Raw genomic sequence first — 18,134 nt, forward strand, 5'->3', positions numbered from 1 at the left:
GGGCCGGGAGCGCGGCGGCGGGGCCGGTACCGGGGGCGGCGGGGCCGGTACCGGGGCCGGGGCCGGGGCCGCTCGCCGCCTCCCGCGCCGAAGGGGAGGATTTTTCCATCCCGGCGCTTTCTGGGGCGTTTTGTGCTCGGCGGAGGGAGAGGGGGAAGAATTTCGATTTTTAATTACTACCATTAAAAAAATCAAATTTGCAATTCTTTGGGTGGCCTGATGGATTCCCTGATTGACAGCCGGAATTGACACTCTGGGTACCTCTTATCTCGGGCATTTACGGCAATTTCTAATTGCAGGTAGTTTGTGGGGTTTTTTCAGCGCTTTGGCTCGCATGGGAACCGAGCGATTACTTCAAGAGGCCCGGGTTAAGTGCAGGCAGGGAGAGAATTCAATCCACATTCAAATTGCTTCATTAAAGAGACGCAGCTTTTGTTGCAAAGGATTTAAATGGCCACTAGAAAGTTCTTATTTATTGTTTTGAGGCGGTTTATATAGGGTGCCCCGCGCTCGCCCGGCGCATGGAGCCGCAGCCTCCCTCTCCCGCTCTCTCCCGCAAGGTGATGCCGCCGGAGCCGCTGCCCAAGGGGAGCGCCCGCTGCCTCGACCCGCACGCCCGCGCCATGGTAAGCGGGGCCGGGGCCGCGCCGGGGCTGCCGGGGGCACCGGGGGCACCGAGACCCGCCGGGCCGAGCCGGGCCGGGACCGCGGGGAGAGCGCCGGGCCCCGGGAGTGGGGGGGGGGGGGGGTCGCGGGCGGCCGAGGCGGGGCCGCAGCTCACGGCCCCCCGGCTGTGCCCGCAGTCGCAGCCCGACGGGGAGCCTCTGCCCGGCGCCCTGGAGAAGGAGGACGCCCGCTCGGCGCCCAGCACGCCGTCCACGCCGTCCGTCTGCTCGCCGCCGTCCTCCTCCTCCTCGTCCACGCCGTCGGCCGGCAAGAACGTGTGCTCCAGCTGCGGGCTGGAGATCCTCGACCGGTACCTGCTCAAGGTGAGCGGCGGGGGCGGCGGGGGAGGCGGCGGCGGCGGGCGGGCGGCCCCGGGTCTCAGCCCCCTTCTCCGCCGCAGGTGAACAACCTCATCTGGCACGTCCGCTGCCTCGAGTGCTCCGTGTGCCGCACCTCACTGCGGCAGCAGCACAGCTGCTACATCAAGAACAAGGAGATCTTCTGCAAGATGGACTACTTCAGGTAGGGGCCGGGCCGCCGGGGCTAAGGCGGGTGCGGGGGGAGCGGCCCCGTCGGGAGCGGAGCGGCCGCGCCGGCCCCGGTGCAGCCGGTGAAGCGGCCGCGAAGCTGCGGGGCCGCGGGGCAGAGCGCCCCGGGGCTGCTTCGCGGCGGCCGGGCGAAGCGGCGGCTCCCCGGGCACGGCCGAGGTTCCGCAGCCGCTCCCGTGCTCTCGGCGGCTCCGGTCCTCGCCGGCCCCGCGGCGTCCGGGCAAGAACCGGGAGGCGTCGGACGGCAGCGGCCTGGCGGCTGCGGGCAGGCTGAGCCCACACCGAGCCGTCGGCAAGGCTGTGCCGTTGCTCCAAGCCTTTTTCCGCCGCGCAGCACCAAAAACCGCCGCGGCGTCGTTGGCGTTAGCGCGAGAAAGCCGCGAACCGAGTCCCCGGCGGCGGGGAGCCCCCGGCCGGCACCAGCAACCGGCACCGGGGCGGCTCGGGACCCCGGCGGCCGGATGAGCGGGTCCTGCTGGGGGCCGGTTGTTGGGGCTGCGGCAGCCTTTAGGTGGTGAACCCGAAACCGGGAACCATCCCCTAAAAGAGAGCCGAGGGGATGAAGGGTTCCCGAGCTCCGCGCCGGGGTTTGACTGTCGGCAGAGCCCCCTGCTCCGGCTGTGCCCATCTCGCCCGCCGAGGGAATGCAGTTTGCCCCAGGAGGAAGGGGAAATCGCAGGCAGGAAATGAGAATGACCCCGGCGGGGCTGCTCGGGGCTCGCCACGACGGCTGCGGCTCGGCTCGGCTCGGCACGGCAGCTCCCCCCGGGCAGGGGCGCTTCGGGCAGGGCGCGCTCCGCGGGCAGCGTGTTTAGGTGCCTCCAGGGGCTTTATTTCATTTAATTTGGTTTTGGTTTTATCTCACTTTTTTTGAGAGGGTCTCCAGATGCAGCAGGAGGGGGGGCCGTGCCACCCGGCCCTCCGGCGCGGTGCTCGCGGTGCGCGGCGGGGCAGCCCCGAGCCCGGCTCCCCCCGCGCCCGCCCCGGCCCCGCCGCGCCGTTGGCCGCGAGCAGCCGGCGGGGGGGAACGCGGGATCCCTCCGGAATCCTCCTCACCCGGGGCGGAAAGCACCGGGGCAGCCTGGGGTGCCTTTGTGCTGCTTCGGGGCTCCTCCAGCGCTTTCCGTTAATTAATAACCGTTCGCACGACATTGCTATTTTTTAAAGGCAGGCGGTTTTTAAAGACGGGCTCCGAGCAGCGGCTGAACCCCGGCATCGCGGCGCTCGTCGCCCGCTCCACCGGGGACGCTCCCGGCCGGAGCCGTTGCTGGCCGGGCCGGCCTCGGCTGCCCGGGCTGGGGCGGCGGCAGGGCCGGAGGTGGCGTTTGCTGTTTGCACAAAACGATTTTAATTTTTATTGCGTTTTTCTCGCGCGCGGAACGACGCCGCCGGGGCCGCCGCCGGGTGGGGACGGGGCTGCCCCGCTCCTGGCCGCCCCCGGGGCCCCGAAGCCCGCGGGCACCGGGCTGCCGCCGGGGGTCCGAGCCGTACCGGGCCGAGCCGTGCCGGGCCGGGCACTGCCGTGCCGAGCCGTACCGGGCCGGGCACTGCCGTGCCGAGCCGTGCCGAGCCGGTCCCCGCGGCGAGCCCCGGGCGGTGCCGATCCGCGCTGCTGCTGCCGTCGGTGCCCGGGGGCGGCCGAGCCCCGGCTGCTGCGGGGCCGGGGCCGGGCTTCAGCGCCGCGATCGGTAGCCGCGGCTGGCCGAGACCCCGCGTCTCGCGTGGGGGTCCCCGGGTCCCCCCCGGCCGGCAGAGCGGGGCCGCCAGCGGGGACCGCCCGGGCTGGGGTCCCACAGCCCCGTGGGAAGCCCCCGGGAGCCGCCGGTGCCCGCGGAGGGCCTGCAGCCCCAGGCAGCAGAGACCCAACGCTTGGCCGGGGACAAATCCGACTCTTTCGACTTTTAAAATTATTATTTGCTGCAGCCAAAGCGTGTTTTTAAAAGCGGAGCAGAACTGTCCCACTGCCCCTTCTGTCCCCCCATCCCTTCCCGTTCACACAAGAGGCTGTGCTGGCGCTGCCACGGCCCCGCAGCTCCGTGTGCGTCTTTAAGCAAGCGTCGCCTTTTCCTGCGTCTTGTCAAATAATTGCATTTGGCATCCAGGGCTGTAGTGCTTCGAGGAGAACCAAATTAAAATTGGAGCTCATGGAGCTCCGTCGGAGGAACATTGTGTTCCCGGGTGATGCGAGGGCTGCTCGCAGCCAAGCTCCCACGGCTGCGGTCTCAGGGAGGGCCAGCACCCTGTTGTGGTCCCGGTGTGACCCTCAGGGCACCCGGCCATGCTGGGCAACCCCGGGGCACAAAAGTTTGGGGTCCCTGCGGGCTGGGGCAGTGCAAGGCCTGCGGGTGGGCCAGGGCCAGCGTGGGCTCTGTCACCCCCAGCCTTTGTGCCCCTGGGGTGCCTTTGTGCTCCGGCCCGCGCGCAGCCGTGGCTCGCAGTGCAGGCAGGCTTGCTTCGGCAGCGCACTGCTGCTCCTCTGCGTGGTTCGGCACGGATCCTGGAAGCCGCAGCCACGGCTGCTTCTGGGGACTGCATTAGGAGCTTCCTACAGAGCGCACCCGGGGGGACGGGGATGTGTGGAGCTGTCGGTGGCCCTGGGTGGCCCTGGACCCAACCCCACAGGCAGGGGCTTGGGGAGCTGCAGCACCCGGGTGCCTGTGAGCCTGCACGCACCAGGCACCCTCCTGCCTCTGCTCTTCCCGCAGCCCAGACGCTGCAGCCACCCGGAGGAGGCAGGACGGGTCTTTCTGGGGTGAGTCCCTCCCGGTAATGTCGCTGCTGCCTTCTATCTCCCAGGGGTGGTGCGGGGAGCTGGCAGCATCTGCTCGCCCACGACAAGCTGCATGCGGGGCCGGAGCTGTGGATCCAGCCGGTGTTGGTGATGCCCCGGCCCGTGCTGCGGTGCGTGGGCCAGGCTGCGGAGCTGAGCTTTGCCATCAGGGAATCTGCCTGGGCTTGGGGAAAGCTTCCAGCTCTGTGTCTCCCGCTGCAGTGTGGCTCCATCCTTGTACCCTCCCTGCCAGGCGGGCAGCAGGACCCCAGACACCCCTTGCCTGGTGCCCTGCAGCTGCTGCGTGTTCGGGGCTCCCTGGGCTCTCGCTGCCCATGGCAGGAACAGGCTCAGCGAATTGAAGTCAGTTTTATTTTTGAGACATCATTTCCCGTAGCGATGGGTCAGGGCAGTTTATCTCCCCACGGGTGGTGAAGTCCCTGTGGTGACAGCCCCTGCTGGGTGCCAGTGGGTGCCTGTGCCTGGCCCCGGCTCGGTTTGGTTTCCGTCAAAACCCACCAGCTGCAGCCAGCGCTGGAGGCAGGCGCTGGTGTGAGAGCTGCGAGCGCAGCATCGGTGGCTGCCTGCGCTGCCTCCTGCACAGCCCCGTGCCCGTGTCCGCCTGCGGGACCTCAGCTGCTGCGCGTGGCGGGGTCTGTATGGGGCGAGCGGAGGGGCCTCTGCCAGGATCTGCCACCGGCCAGCGACCTGCCTGGCCACGGGGACACCGTGCCGCAGGTCTGAGCCACCTGGGTGTCCCCACAGATCCCAGCCTGCGTGGGGACATGTGCTCTTCCCGGGCCGTGCCCGTCCCTGCGCGCAGCTTGGCTTGCTCCGGAGCAGGGAGCGATTGAGCCGGGGAGAGGCGATTACCACGTGTTATTAGTTCGTTTAAGCCTGCCCCCTCGTTTGATAGCGTTCAGCAAATACGACTGTTTATATAGCACATTGTTCAAAGTAATTTGACTTACAGGAACAATCTTTACTTCTAAATAAAAAATTAATACAGTTCTTTTGTTTGTGCGTTTATATAAACGAGCTGGCACAAAGTCAGTTTACAATGTTCCCATCTGAAGTAAATTAGCGAAGTCTCTTAGCTAAGTCTCTGTATAATTTCAGCACAGAAATGTCCTCTCTAAAGCAGCCTTTTTTTTTTGTTGGTTGGGTTTCGTTTTTTTTCTTTTTTTTCTTTTTTTTTGGTCAGCTATGGTCAGGCTGAAAAATTTAAACCTTTCTCTTCCTCCCGAGTAGTTTTGCAGTTAGTGACTCGGTACAGGATGGTCTTGCAGCATCTCCCCGAGGCCACGCAGGGGTGGCAGCTCTGGGATGGCTCAGCCGGGCTCTTGGTGCTCGAGGCTGCGGCGTGCTCCCACCTGGGGCTGTCTCACGGTGCCCGGAGCCGTTGCAGTCGCTGCCACCTGCCCAGCTCCGCAGCCTCGAGGCAATGCAGAGGTGCCCTTGGTGCAGTCCCCTCGGCGTTCTCTGCCTGCAGTGCAGGAAATGCTCAGGCTGTTGGGGCAGGGGATGGCAGCGTCTGCTGCTTCCCGGCAGGGACAGGGATGAGGAGCACGGGGCCGGGAGTGAGCCCCATGACGCGGTGACCGCGAGCAGGGCTTTGTTGGGGCCAGCACCAGCCCTGCGGTGCTGGAGGAGACGCTGCTCTCTCCCTGCTGCTTACTGCTCGTTGCATTTTTTCTTAACGGTTTTAGTAAAAATAAAATGCAAAAACCCACCCATGTTGGTGGAGGCCCTGCCCGCGCTGCGGTGGCACCGCCTGGGCTCGGTGCGGGAGTGGCGGCGGCCCGGTGGAGCTGCCAGCAGCGGGGCGCTCAGCAGCGTGCGCTGAGGCACGGCCCCCCCGGCGTGTGGGGATGTGGCGGCCTCGTTACCTTTTCATTTCACTGAAATACTTCCTAGCATAAATAACTTGAGCGCGATCATCATCTTCTCGCCGCGAGGAGACCTCCTCATAGGAGGAAAAAGCAGATGCATGCGTCTGTGTGTGTTAGGAGAAAACACATGTTTTGATTTATTGCAATAGGGGAAAAACGGCTCTAACAAAATTTCCATCTGAGTGTCACACTGCCTGTTATCAAAATAAAAAGCCCACGAACTTGGAAGCTGATTCATTACACTGTGTGACCTCAGCGCTCGCTCGCACGGCTCAGCCCCGCGGCCGCGCTGGGCCCCCTGCCCGCGGGCAGCCCCGAGGGGGGGGGAGGTTTCCCCACAGCCCTTTCCCCGTGTGGGCTTTGTGGGGTTGGGGCTGGTTGGGGTGGGCGATGGGGCGGTGGAGGCTGCCCGCCCTCACCCTGTCTCCTCTCCTCCCGCAGCCGGTTTGGTACCAAGTGCGCCCGCTGCGGCAGGCAGATCTACGCCAGCGACTGGGTGCGGCGGGCGCGGGGCAACGCCTACCACCTCGCCTGCTTCGCCTGCTTCTCCTGCAAGCGGCAGCTCTCCACCGGCGAGGAGTTCGGCTTGGTGGAGGAGAAGGTGCTGTGCCGGATCCACTACGACACCATGATAGAGAACCTCAAGCGAGCGGCAGAAAATGGTACGGAGCCGCAGTGCAGCCCTCGGCACGGGCACCGCGCGGGGATGGCGCTGCCATGGCGAGGTGTCAAAAACCGCAGGGATTTTGAGGCCGTGAGTCATAAACCTAGAAGGTGGGAAACCTGGCAGGCAGATAAACTGTTCACGTCTTTTTCCACTGGTCCTGGGATGGGTTTCTTAGAGCTGGACCGCGCTGTGTGCTGCCTCCCTGCTGTGGCACATCACCAACGGCCCGTGTGTTCCTACCCAAGTCTCTCTCTCACGGGGCTGGGTTGGTGCCTCCAGGTCATGCAGCACCACAGCTCCTCGAGTGCAGCCTGGCCCCAGCACCAGGGGGTACTTGGAGGAAAGAAGCGGCTTTGGAAGGTTTGCAAGGCCACGTTGTGCCACATTACCAGCAGGCTGGGCCAGGAGGGAGCTGGCCAGGTCCTGCCCCACGTGCTTGGGCTGCAGCTGCCTCCAGCTCCCTCCCGTGCTCATGTCTGTGGTGAGGTGAGGAGTGAGGGCTGTGGCAGGGCTGTTTGCTTATATCATGTTGGGAACACAGAGGCTGTCCATGGAGATGCTCTGCGGCCACGGGAATGCCAAGAAAAATGCCCCGTGGGACCCCATGGGGCTGTGCTGGGTCATTGCCCACCTGGGAGCACGGCTCAGCCTGTGCTGCCCCTCGCTAGTGCTTCACGGGCACGGGGAGGCAAACACCGCGTCCCAGCCCGTGCAGCATGTGGAAGCTATTAACAACCTGACACGAAAATAATCAGTGTTTCTGTTTACAGCCTTTGAGTAAGAGAATGGAAACAGCGTGCCCTGTCGGGCTGGGAGGGTCCTGGCCGCGGGGCCGGTGGCCGGCTGGCTGTGGGGGTGCAGGGCTGAGGCCGGGTGCGGGGGGTGACAGGGAGAGGCCACAGGTCCGGGAGGAGCGTGGGGCCAGGCTGCGGCCACGGCTGCGTCTGGCTCCAGGGCCCTGCAGAGCCCTGGTCCTGGCTGGGGGCTTGGTTTGCACTGCAGGGGGGTCCCTGCCGGTGCTGGGGAGCCCTGCGGAGCTGTGGCATGGGGCAAGTGTCCCCAGGCAGGTGCCCGGCTCTGAGCACAGTGCCCCTTGGCTGCAGGAGGGGATGGGGAGGCTCTGGAGAGCAGCGTTGCTGCAGAGTTAGAGGGCCACACTTTTTTCCCCCTCCAGTAATTACCCAGCAATTTCTTCAGCACATGAGGTTTTACACACAAGAAAAATAAACAGATGTTGCTGAAGTCAGAGTCCCATTCATCATCCTAAAAGAACAAGTCAAACTATATGAGAAAGTCCTTCAACTCAAGCCAAGACAATCACAGCCCGGTCCAGCTTGCAGAGCAAACGTCGTGGTGTGCAGGCACATCCTGGGAGCGGGGCGAGCGCCAGCCCTGCGCAGGCACCCTCCCTCATCCATCACTCCTCCGGGCAGGATGCGGGCTCCGGTGGGGTCCCCAGAGCAGGGCGGGGGCCCTGGCCCTGACCTTCCCCCCGCTGGCTCTGTGGCTGCGTGAGTGTGGCCAGGCTCACCCTGATGCCCTGCTTGGGCAGTGGGGGACAGTCCCTGTCCCAGTGTGTCCTCCTGCTGTGGGGCTGCTGCTTGGGGCGGTGGCACCACGTGGAGCAAGGTTGGTGGTACTGCTGCTGTGGGGCCCAGAAAGTGGTCAGGGGAAGAGCAAGGAGCCCCCTGAATCACACTCTGGGTGAATGGGATGGGTGATGGAGGCAGTGCTGCAGTGGAGACAGGGCTACGGAGCACAGCGTGGGCTCAGCAGCACGCAGGGTCTTTTTCTGAGCTGCTTGCAGGTGGACACAGTCCGATGGTGCCACGAGCCAAGGACTTCAGTGCTTTCCTTTACACACCCCAACGTCCATCTTCCCTCTGTCCTCTCCCCATCCCTCATTCCCCAGCTTTTCCACAAAACTGCTGTTTTTTCTGAACTCAGCAGTAAGCTCATCGGGGCAGCGTTACCACTCGGTGACAGAGGCTCAGCAGCCCCGTACAGCTCCGGGTCGGTGCCACTGCCCCGTGCCGCGATGTCCCCGGGCAGGGCAGGGAGGATGCTGTGTGTGTGCTGGGAGGTGCACGGCTGTTATTCAGCTCCCCCAGCACTGACTGCAGCACGCTGGGCTTCTCTCCGCAGGCAACGGGATCACGCTGGAGGGGGCCGTGCCCTCGGAGCAGGACAGCCAGCCGAAGCCGGCCAAGAGGGCCCGCACCTCCTTCACCGCCGAGCAGCTGCAGGTAGCGGGGCTGGGCCAGGGGCGGGGGGGGCCCGAGGCACCCGGCCGCACCCTGACCCCTCTGCTCGCCGCCCACCAGGTCATGCAGGCACAGTTTGCTCAGGACAACAACCCCGACGCACAAACGCTTCAGAAACTCGCGGACATGACGGGGCTGAGTCGGAGAGTCATTCAGGTAGGGGCAGCCGTGGGGCGAGCGCGTGGGACACGGGGCGTGGGGTGCGGGTGAGGTGCGGGCACCATCAGCCATGGGCACCAGCATCCCCCATGATGGATGAAGAAAAGGGTGGAGGGGGGCACCAGTGCCCCCGTGTGATGGGGACACTGGTGATAAATGGGCTGAACGTCCCCGTAGCCCCTCGCTCCCTTATGTCGGCCGCAGGGCTTGCTGCATCCAGCAGCTTCGTGCTCTCTTGTGAGCACGTTGGTTCGTGATGCCAGCACCGTCCTTCCCCTTTCTCACTCTTTGATTTTCGGTATTTTTTCCTCTTTTTAATGCAATGAAAAAAATACAGCCTGGGCCAATCCAAACAAATTACAGGTTAGGGAGCTGCCCCCAGCACACCGGCTGCAGCACTCTGTCACTGGCATGGGCGCAGGCAGGGCCGGTGCTTCCCCAGCAGCGAGGTGCTGGTCCTGCGAGGCTGCACCGTTGGCGTTGGGAAATTTCAGGAGAAAGGGGGGCAGCAGCAGCATGTCCCCGTGCCTGTGCCTTGTGTGAGGGGAGGGAGAGTGGTGCCGGAGGGGCTGGGAGGAAAACACCACCTCTGCTGCTCCCACAGCCACCCAGCGTGCCCTCGGCCACATTCGTGCTCCTCACTTCAGCGTGCTGCTGACATACTTTCTGCATACAATGAGAGCACGAGTGATTAAAATAAACTTGGAGCTTTCATCCAGGATTGCTTTGCCAAAGACGCATTTAAATTTCTAGCGCGTGAAAGTCTGGCTCGAGCCTCAGTTATTGAGACTCCTCATTTAGAGAAAGATCAACTGGTCTACACGCTGGGCTGTTTTTTATGTGGATGTTTTTTAAAGGTGCTTCGAGCAGGAAACAATTTGTCAAATGCTTGTGACTGTTTCCTTCGCATGGTCCAGTGTGCGTGGCCTCAGGGCGCTGATCTTCGCTGTGACTTGTGGAAGGTTTCTACTCCCATTTATCCTTCAAAAATTAAAGCATAAGAAAGAAAACAGCACGTTAGGATGGAAAAAGCCTCCATGCATGTTTTGGTTCTATGGTGTAGTCCCCTAGCTATTCCTTTAATTAAGAGCAGTGAGATATGGTCAGAAGGCTCCTGCCTGCTGGTGGCTGTCTCCTGTCGTACCTTCATTTCTCAGCTTCATTGTGCTGCTGATGTGGTTTCTGGACACAATAACCACAAGAGATTAAATTGTTTTCGTCATGCCTACGGTCGCAGACGCAGCTTGCTGCGGATATGCTGTCAGTGCGGAAGGGAGCGGTGTGATATTTAGCGTGAGCTCCTGCACGGCCCGGTCGTGGCATTTCACTCAGTGACTCCCGCACCAAGCATGAAAGTTTTCATTGCCTTACTGAAGAATGGTGTCGGTTCTGACCACGCCAAATTAACTGTAATGGTGCCACTTCAGGCATGCTAACGTCTGTGCTTTCTGGAGACAAAAGTCTTCCTCCAGTGAGTGCAGAAAAAAAGCAGTGGGAGGCAGTGGACGCTAACAAGGTGTTTCAGCGTGGAAATCTCCAAATGCAATGCCTTTTTGTAAATACCCTGAGGAGGCAGCCCTCACTGGGGCTTTGTGAGCGACCGCAGCTCAGCCCAATTCCCTCCTCACTCAGTGTCTGCTGCTTTCCTTTCAGGTTTGGTTTCAAAACTGCAGAGCCCGCCATAAAAAACACACGCCCCAGCACACGGTGCCACCCTCGGGGGCCCCCCCGTCCCGCATCCCCTCCTCGCTCCCCGAGGACATCCACTACTCGCCCTTCAGCAGCCCGGAGCGGGCCCGGATGGTGACGCTGCACGGATACATAGAGAGTGAGTGCGGGGCTGGGGAGGGGCTGCGCAGTTTGGTTCCACGAAGGTCCCTGCCTTGGCTTGGGTTTAGGGCCCTCGGCCTTCCTTGGGTTCCCTTTGTCCTGGAGAGCAGCGTGGTTGCGCCCTGCACAAGGTCGGAGGAGCTTTTCCTAACAACTGCCGGGTGCCGATGGACCATTTGCACGTAGGGCGGTGTTGTTGGGGTCAGAAGGGCCACCAGGATGGAGTGTTTGGGCTCTGTGAAAACTGTGAGGTTTCTCTCCACCCTCGCCCACGCCAGATGTGGCTCCTCGGTGCGTGTCCCCGGGTGCTCCCTGCCAGCAGCCCGGCCATGTCGCTCGCAGGGCTCACGCTGTTGGCAGTAACGGGGCTGAAGCCTCTTCTCATCCGCAGGTCAGGTACAGTGTGGACAAGTGCACTGTAGACTTCCCTACACTGCTCCACCAGTGCACCTCAAGGCAGACATGGAAGGACCGCTATCTAATAGGGGTGAGAAGGTAATTGTTGTCCTTGTTTCAGGCTTTGGGGCCAAACTGCTGCTTGCGTAATGTCGTTGCCACTGCCTGCTCATTCCAGCAGGGCTTCTCCTCTGTGACCTCCAGCAGCTGCCAGCTGCTCATAGTGTATGCTTAATTTTGGTGGCCCTGGACTGATGTACCAGCTGTTGGTACATGGTGCCAATTTGTTGTGCGCTAAATTCCCCTTGTTGTTGTGTTGTGCTGGGTGGGATGCTCTGCCTGGAGCCACTCAAGTCTCCAACCTCCCTTAGCTCCTGTGTTTCTGGTTTCTCCCTTCCCTGTGGTCATTTGCTTCCTTCCCTGCTCTGCTGCCCCACTGTCAGCACGCTTGGTCTGTGAGCAGCGCACGGCTGCTAGGACTGCGCGGGCAGGACCTGCGCCACGTGCTGACTTCCAGCTCTCCATGAGCTAATATGAAGGATTCATTTCTTGGGGATTCCAGTATTGCTTAAAAAATAACAACTGGCCATCATCATATCTTAAATAGGAATGTTATTTCACAATCCTTGGCTAAGAGACAATATTGCATATAGATTTTTTTCTTTTCAGTACCTCAGTATCTGCCCATTCTGATGTAGAGCTTGTTTTTGGGGTGAGGCTCCTGAAATGATGTATACATGCATAGGCTCATAAGATTTTACTTAGGATCCCAATTTAAGTGACTTCATTGTGAGGAAACACTGAGCCTTTGGCAACTCTTGCTGTTTTAGCTTTCATCTTTACTTTTAGAAGCTCTCAGCAGCTCTTTCCAAATCTTTCTCTATTCAGTGCAGCAACCAGAGATTGTTGAGCTCTTCCAATAAATGCAAGCAGGGGCACAGCAAAGTTACTTTTTTTCGTCAAAATGCTACCATTTTATCATGTTACCTACAAGAAAACTGAAGAGTTTTCAGAAAATATTACTCAGTCCTAATGCTATCCCTCAAAGAAACTCCCCAGCAGCAACTGGCTCCTGTGACTTCAGTGCAATTACTTGTGGATGTTGCAGGGCTGGGTTCTCAGGACATGGAACTGCCTCACAGACCAGTTCCTTTTCCAAACAGTTCCTGCCATGCTCAGTTCTGTAAACCTAAAGCAGCATCTTTTTCCTCATAGACTGTGAGATTTGCTCACAGAGCAAACAAGATACCTACTGTCTGCGCTGCGCAGCGCGGTGCAGTTCTGCAGGCAAACAGGGAGGTGGTGACTCCCCTTACCTCCTGCTTTGATGCTTCGGCTGTGTGCAGCCTTCCCTGCGGGCTCTGGTCTGTGGGGCTTGGGGGCAAGAGTGGCTCCAGAAAGAGTTTGACCCATGGGAAAGTCGCTGCCCTCTCTTTGGGCTGGGCGCATGTGCTGCCTGGCTGTTCCCCGAGAGCCCATTTCTGTGGTGAGGGCCGTTTGTCTCTGGAAGTGGCTAACGCTTGGTTCACGTTTCTCCCACTAGGTCATCCTCTTTCAGTACTGACTGCGCGAGCTCTTCCTCATCTGCCCACGGCGCTACCAGCACCACTGCCCCTCAGTCGCTGCAACAGCGTCCAGCCCGAGGCAACTGTTCTCAGTCATGCAGGAGAAACTCAGATCCAGCACTCTCAGTTGTTCCCATTGACCAGCATCTAACATCCACTATTATTTCTCCAGCAACACTCTGTGTATGTGTGTGTCGAGTGCAGAGTTACATTTTTCACTTGTTTCTTGTGGACTTGTAGAATGACAGTGAGTCTCTCCAAGGCAATGCCAGACACAGCCAAAAGTAGTGACTCTGCTGTGCTTACAAATCCTGCTCCCCAGTCATGGGAATATGAACAGATCAGTTCACGCTGAGTCACAGGGGGTTCGATGATCACCTATGAATATAAAGAAAGGAGGAATTTACGTGGTTTGGCCTGATTCTCTTTTTGCACCAGTGAAGCAGTGTTGGTTCCCGGACGTCCCTCCTAATTTACACTTGCATGTGTGAAATCCGAAATGGGCTCTTTGGCTCAGCAACTCAATATACACACAGGACTCCTGAGCCAAAGCCACAGGTAGCTGTGGCTCCACTAAGTGGAAAACATGATGCCAGCTGGAAATAGGCAGTTTTCCTTCCTCCTCAAAGTGCTTTAGAATCACATGTCCTTTGATCACTCTGTAAGGTAAGTAAACCTTAGTGTTCCCCCCCCTCATTTTGTAGGAGGGGAAACGGAGATGTCCTGAACCGAAAGGAGCGGTGGGGGTTGGTGGCAGAGCCTGGCTTAGCACTCTGAAGGTTTTGATTGCTGACTTGTTCTCAGAGCACTGAATGTCTCTCTCCTCTCACAAACATCTGCCAAATCTTTTATTATTGTTTTTATTATTAGTCTCATTTTTTATTAACAAGCTACTTTATTTCCGTGGAGTCATGTTGGATCACAAATGGGTGTACCTACACAGAACTTAGGCACTCCATACACTGGGACTGGGGAATCCTTAAAGGAAGCTGATCGTAAATGTGTAGAAAAGTCTTGCCCTGGTACGGACCCCAGGAGAGGGACCCAGCGCTCACTGAGGGCAGCAGGGGAGGAACCCGGGAGCAGTCAGGGAAGTGCAGCCGGCGGTAAGGCCGGCAGGAGCGGTCCCAGCCGAGCGGCAGCAAGGTGACGGCATATTCCTTTGTCTGGCAGCGTCCGATTATCTCTGCCCTTGCCTTGTTCTCCCTACCCGGAGCATGACTGTTGCTTCTGCCACGACTGGGATGGAGGCACAGCCCCAGCCGGCTGCTTGCAGAGGAGCGGGCGATGCGGGGCTCACCCTCAGAGGCAGTCTCATTGCAACAACAAAGGAAGTACTCGGCCCTCTGGCCCCAAAATCAGGAAAAAGCCTCTGAAATGATACTTCATTGACAGTAATAGCAAAAGTAAACAGCTAGCATTTGCCTGCCCTTCTCAGCTTGCACCAAGCCAAGAGCAGGCCGATAACAAAGCCTCTCTCCACGTGAGCACACGGGTCTGTCTTGCTGCTCGGTGTCTGCGCGGCATTTCCAAGAATGTGAAAGCCTACCATGAGCCACAGTTAGTGCGTGACGTGACTGAGCGGTGCCTGCGGGACAGACAACAGGAATCCATCGGTTGCATAAGTTGTTTTCAGTTCAAGCCATAGATACACGTGTTTTTCTCTTGGAGAGATCAATCTCCCGCAGCCCGTGGTGGCTGAGCCGGGTGGGTGGCACTGGGCCGGGCCCGCTGGGCGCCGCGTGGCACCGGTGGCCCTACGCAGTCACCCCTGCTTGGGGACTTGTGTGAGGAGACACAGATATCTGCCGAGGTGGCCACTGAGATCTCTTGATTTGAGGAATAACTGAATACAAGCACACGCTGATACGTGTTGGAACAAATACATACATGCCCCTGTGTGTGTGTATGTACATAAAGCAGGGAGAGTGACGGTAGTATTTGGACGGTGAGGCCAGTATTCTGTGTAACTGCAGCTAGCAGCTCTACCCCCAGTATGAAACAATATTTGGAAGGAGGGAGGAAATTAGGTCTGCAAAGTATTATTGTCACCCTCTGACACACCAATAACTGATTCCAGTGTGTGACCCACGACAAGGGACTCCCGCACGCGTGGCCTGGCAGGAACCACCGCTCCAAAGTGTGTCCGTGGGGCAGGAACGGTCACAAGCTGTTCCTGTTCCTGCCGCTTTTCTCCCTGTCTGTAGCGATGAGCGAAAGGACTGGCAGACCTTTTGTTGGCTGTGAGTGCTGTTTCCCGGCGTGGGTGGCTGCGGGGTGTACGTGGCGTGCTGTGTCCGCGTGAAACGGCCTTCAGATGCTGGGGGTGGTCGGCGGGGTCACCAGGGCCCCACTTTCTTCTCCATTTGTGCTCGCGCATTGGAATGATTGTTTAGTTGTGGACTTAGTGCTATAAACTAATGGGTAGCTGTCCAATTTAAGGCTGAAGGAGAGACCTCAGGCTGTAACTTGACCTGACATCCCCCAGTACTTGAGATTTCCACAACTGTTTTGAGGGAGAAAACGGTCTGTTGCATTTATCTTCTGTCTCAGCAGTGCAGTGAAAGGGAGGCTATTAACTATGTATCTGCTAAATATCAGCTTAGTCACTGACCAAGAGAACCACTTGTGAAATGTACTGTATGTCCAAGTTTTTGTAGCTGATACCACGGACGGGGCCGGCGTGCAAAGCGCAGGCAGGGTAACGTGGAGGTCTCTCCCCAGCCGCGCTGTGCTCACAGTGACCTGCAACGCACAGACCCTGACCGAGGGCAGCTCCCCCCGTAAGTAGCCAGGAGCAGCTTTGCTAATTCAGAAATCAGGCTCTGTTCATATTAAGCCCAAATTGTTTGCAAAAACTGGAAGCAATTCAGCTTGTGCAGTTTTAGAGCTAATTATGTGTATGGAAAATACTCAACTCTACCAAGAATGTAAGAAATTCTCTAATTTATTCAATACGTTGTTTCACGATATATTTCACACTGACTGTTGCCACTGAACCAAACCTTATCTCAGGTCATTTGCATTCATCTCCTGTCTGTAGATTAAAAAAAAAAAAAAGAAAGAAAGAAAGAAAGAAAGAAAGAAAAAAAGTAAAACTCATTCTCATTTTCTTCATTTATTCAGTAATTGCCATATAAGTCCTGGTGCAGCAATGCAGACTCCATGTATTAAACTTTTCCAGTTGCTATTTACAAAAACTTTTGCAGACAAAATCCAGTGAAGATAGGCCGTGAGAGGCTTTTCACTCAAATTTAATAAGGTAACTAAATACGGTGAGGGTCTGAAAGTGGAATGGTTTACAATTTTATTGCCTTTTTTTTTTTAATTATTATTTTGGCTCACGTTGGTTAACCCCAATGCCCTAGCTAAAGGTGCTTACACAACTTACTAGTTGGGACGGGGGAGTGGGAATCAATCCTGCACTACTATCAGTGATATATCTGTAGGATGCCAACTATAGACACATCGGTTTTATTTCATCAGCCAATCATTTTGTTGTAGCATGTTGCAATTATGCATGTCTTGGCTACAATGGTTAAAAAATTCTCTAAATGAGTGGACAGTCAAGACTAATATTTATTTTAAAAATTAAAACTAAATTGTAAGCACTTTTTTGTAAAACCAATGTCTGTTTTGTTACATACTTTTAATGTTGTGCTTTGTAAATGTCTTATTTGTGTAATAAATAAAAGTTAATGCAAGTAGAAGTGCTGGCACTTACATCCAGAAAATGATGTAATTCCATTTTATTTTATTTTTAAATACTTTCTGGCTTACTAATCAAGCAGCAACCCACCCAGTTTTCCTCTTTTATTATTTTGTTAAACTCTGGCTTCAGGAGAGTTCAACAAACGTTCGTAGTAAATGGATATAATTTCCTAGTTAGCAAACCAGTCATTAAAGAATACCTCTGGTGTACATTATTACAATGATCAATCAATATCAAAGTACTGAGCAAAAAGAGAGGAAAGGAATTCACCAGGACAGCTAACTAAAATCTGGGAAAATAATGTTGATTAAGATGGATTTGAATGAGTTCAACACTGAATCTGAGGCACTCTTTTTAACAAATTGTTTTCAAGCTTAATAACGTGTATATATACTACACTACACACCTCTCAGGAATATTACTGTGAGTACAGTCTGCTCTTTTTCCATGGCTTTTTCTCAGCATGACTGATTAAATGATTATTTCCATTTTTGTTTATGCTGACAAAGATGACGAAAAGATTATATTCCTGTAGAGGGAAGGGGTGATATAAATCTGAGAGGACAAATTAGACTTATTGTGCATCAGATTACCTGCTTTGGATTATTATAGTCTAGCAAAACCAATTTTCATGGTTTAGGTTTATGCCCAGTTGTTTCATCTTCAGCTTTCCTGCAGGTCCGAATGATCCACTCATGCTCATCATCATCTAAAAGGGAGAGAAAGAGAAGGCCAAATATCACCATTGCAGACCTGCTTTTTGCATTACCAGGGTCCAGCTCAAACAATTTTTCCTTTGAGGAAAAAAATATCCGTTCTTAGCCATTGGCATCTCTTAGAACACATTTTTGTTTCTTGAAAAGACTGTGTGCTGTTGTGTTGGAATGTGTCAAGGCAGGAGACACTGGATACATGGCAATGATTCTGATTACTCAGCTATTTGATAGGATTAACTTGGGCAGAACTGAAATTTATGCTTTTTTTGGACTTTTTATGACCATTTGCAGGAAATACGTTGGAAGTATCAGAGGTGAAGTTATGCATTTTTGAATATTATGTCTGCATTGCTTGTCAGGTTATGAAAAGTGAAGGTAAAGAAAAATCTACAGTCAAAGCCTAAGTTCTTCTCTTTCAGTTTTTCTTTCAGTGCTGTTTTTGAAGTGTACGTTATAATCGGTATCAATAAGCTGATATAGTACTGATGGGTGTGTTTCAGATCATCTTCTGTGTCCCTTATTAGTATTCATGTCTGTCATATTCTCAGAGAATAATAGCGTGAAAAGAAAAAAAAAAAAAAAAAAGAAGAAGAAGAAGAAAAAAGACAATGTAGGAAAAAACAACTGTCCAGCAAGGTTTGACTAGAAATTTTTTGTATGATTACAAAAGAAAATAACGTGGCAAATATAAGTTGTGGCTTCTTTATTCCAGGGACTTAAACAGTCTTGTCTTCAAAAACTGTTCTGCAGCCTTTTCTTTTTTCACTTGCTTAGGGGAAAAGTGATCTGTCTAGCAGACCAGGAAAAAACAAACTTCAAAAAGCCTTGGGAAAAATCAAGGTTTTGCTTAAAACAATACCTGTATTTATTTTTGTATAAATGAAATATATTAGAGCTGCTTCTTGTGTTTACCACTCTCTTAAGAAATTCACATTATCTGCTTGTGACA

At 56.1% G+C, this 18,134-nt stretch overlaps 1 protein-coding gene and 1 long non-coding RNA gene across 3 annotated transcripts; one reads left to right on the top strand and one right to left on the bottom strand.

The window, feature by feature from the left end:
* Window positions 1-80: 80 nt before the first annotated feature.
* Window positions 81-13,759, top strand: LOC118158027 (LIM/homeobox protein Lhx6). 2 transcript variants are annotated; one of them, XM_035312582.1, is made up of 9 exons: window positions 92-626; window positions 804-989; window positions 1,067-1,188; window positions 6,318-6,538; window positions 8,689-8,789; window positions 8,868-8,963; window positions 10,620-10,794; window positions 11,188-11,291; window positions 12,736-12,898. In XM_035312582.1, exons 1-9 carry the CDS (start codon window positions 522-524, stop codon window positions 12,754-12,756), a joined length of 1,131 nt encoding a protein of 376 aa, XP_035168473.1. In that variant the 5' UTR covers window positions 92-521; the 3' UTR covers window positions 12,757-12,898. The 2 variants fall into 2 exon arrangements, with proteins under 2 accessions (XP_035168474.1, XP_035168473.1); XM_035312583.1 differs by lacking the exon at window positions 11,188-11,291 and having other exon boundaries at window positions 81-626; window positions 12,736-13,759.
* Window positions 13,760-15,686: 1,927 nt separating this feature from the next.
* On the bottom strand, window positions 15,687-17,180 carry LOC118158028. Its single transcript, XR_004746771.1, has 2 exons — window positions 17,063-17,180; window positions 15,687-15,794 (listed from the first exon to the last, which is right to left on the bottom strand). It is a non-coding gene; the product is annotated as an uncharacterized LOC118158028 (long non-coding RNA).
* Window positions 17,181-18,134: the final 954 nt, after the last annotated feature.

This window comes from Oxyura jamaicensis (assembly GCF_011077185.1).
Source record: "Oxyura jamaicensis isolate SHBP4307 breed ruddy duck chromosome 17 unlocalized genomic scaffold, BPBGC_Ojam_1.0 oxy17_random_OJ106482, whole genome shotgun sequence".
Taxonomy (NCBI): Eukaryota; Metazoa; Chordata; class Aves; order Anseriformes; family Anatidae; genus Oxyura; species Oxyura jamaicensis.

What these genes read in the sequence shown, in the direction of transcription:
- LOC118158027 (XM_035312583.1), top strand. Translation starts at nt 522, where the DNA reads ATGGAGCCGCAGCCTCCCTCTCCCGCTCTCTCCCGCAAGGTGATGCCG. An exon ending in TCGACCGGTACCTGCTCAAG is followed by an intron (nt 990 to 1,066) that starts GTGAGCGGCGGG and finishes TCTCCGCCGCAG; the next exon opens with GTGAACAACCTCATCTGGCA. An exon ending in GCTGCACGGATACATAGAGA is followed by an intron (nt 10,795 to 12,735) that starts GTGAGTGCGGGG and finishes TTCTCCCACTAG; the next exon opens with GTCATCCTCTTTCAGTACTG.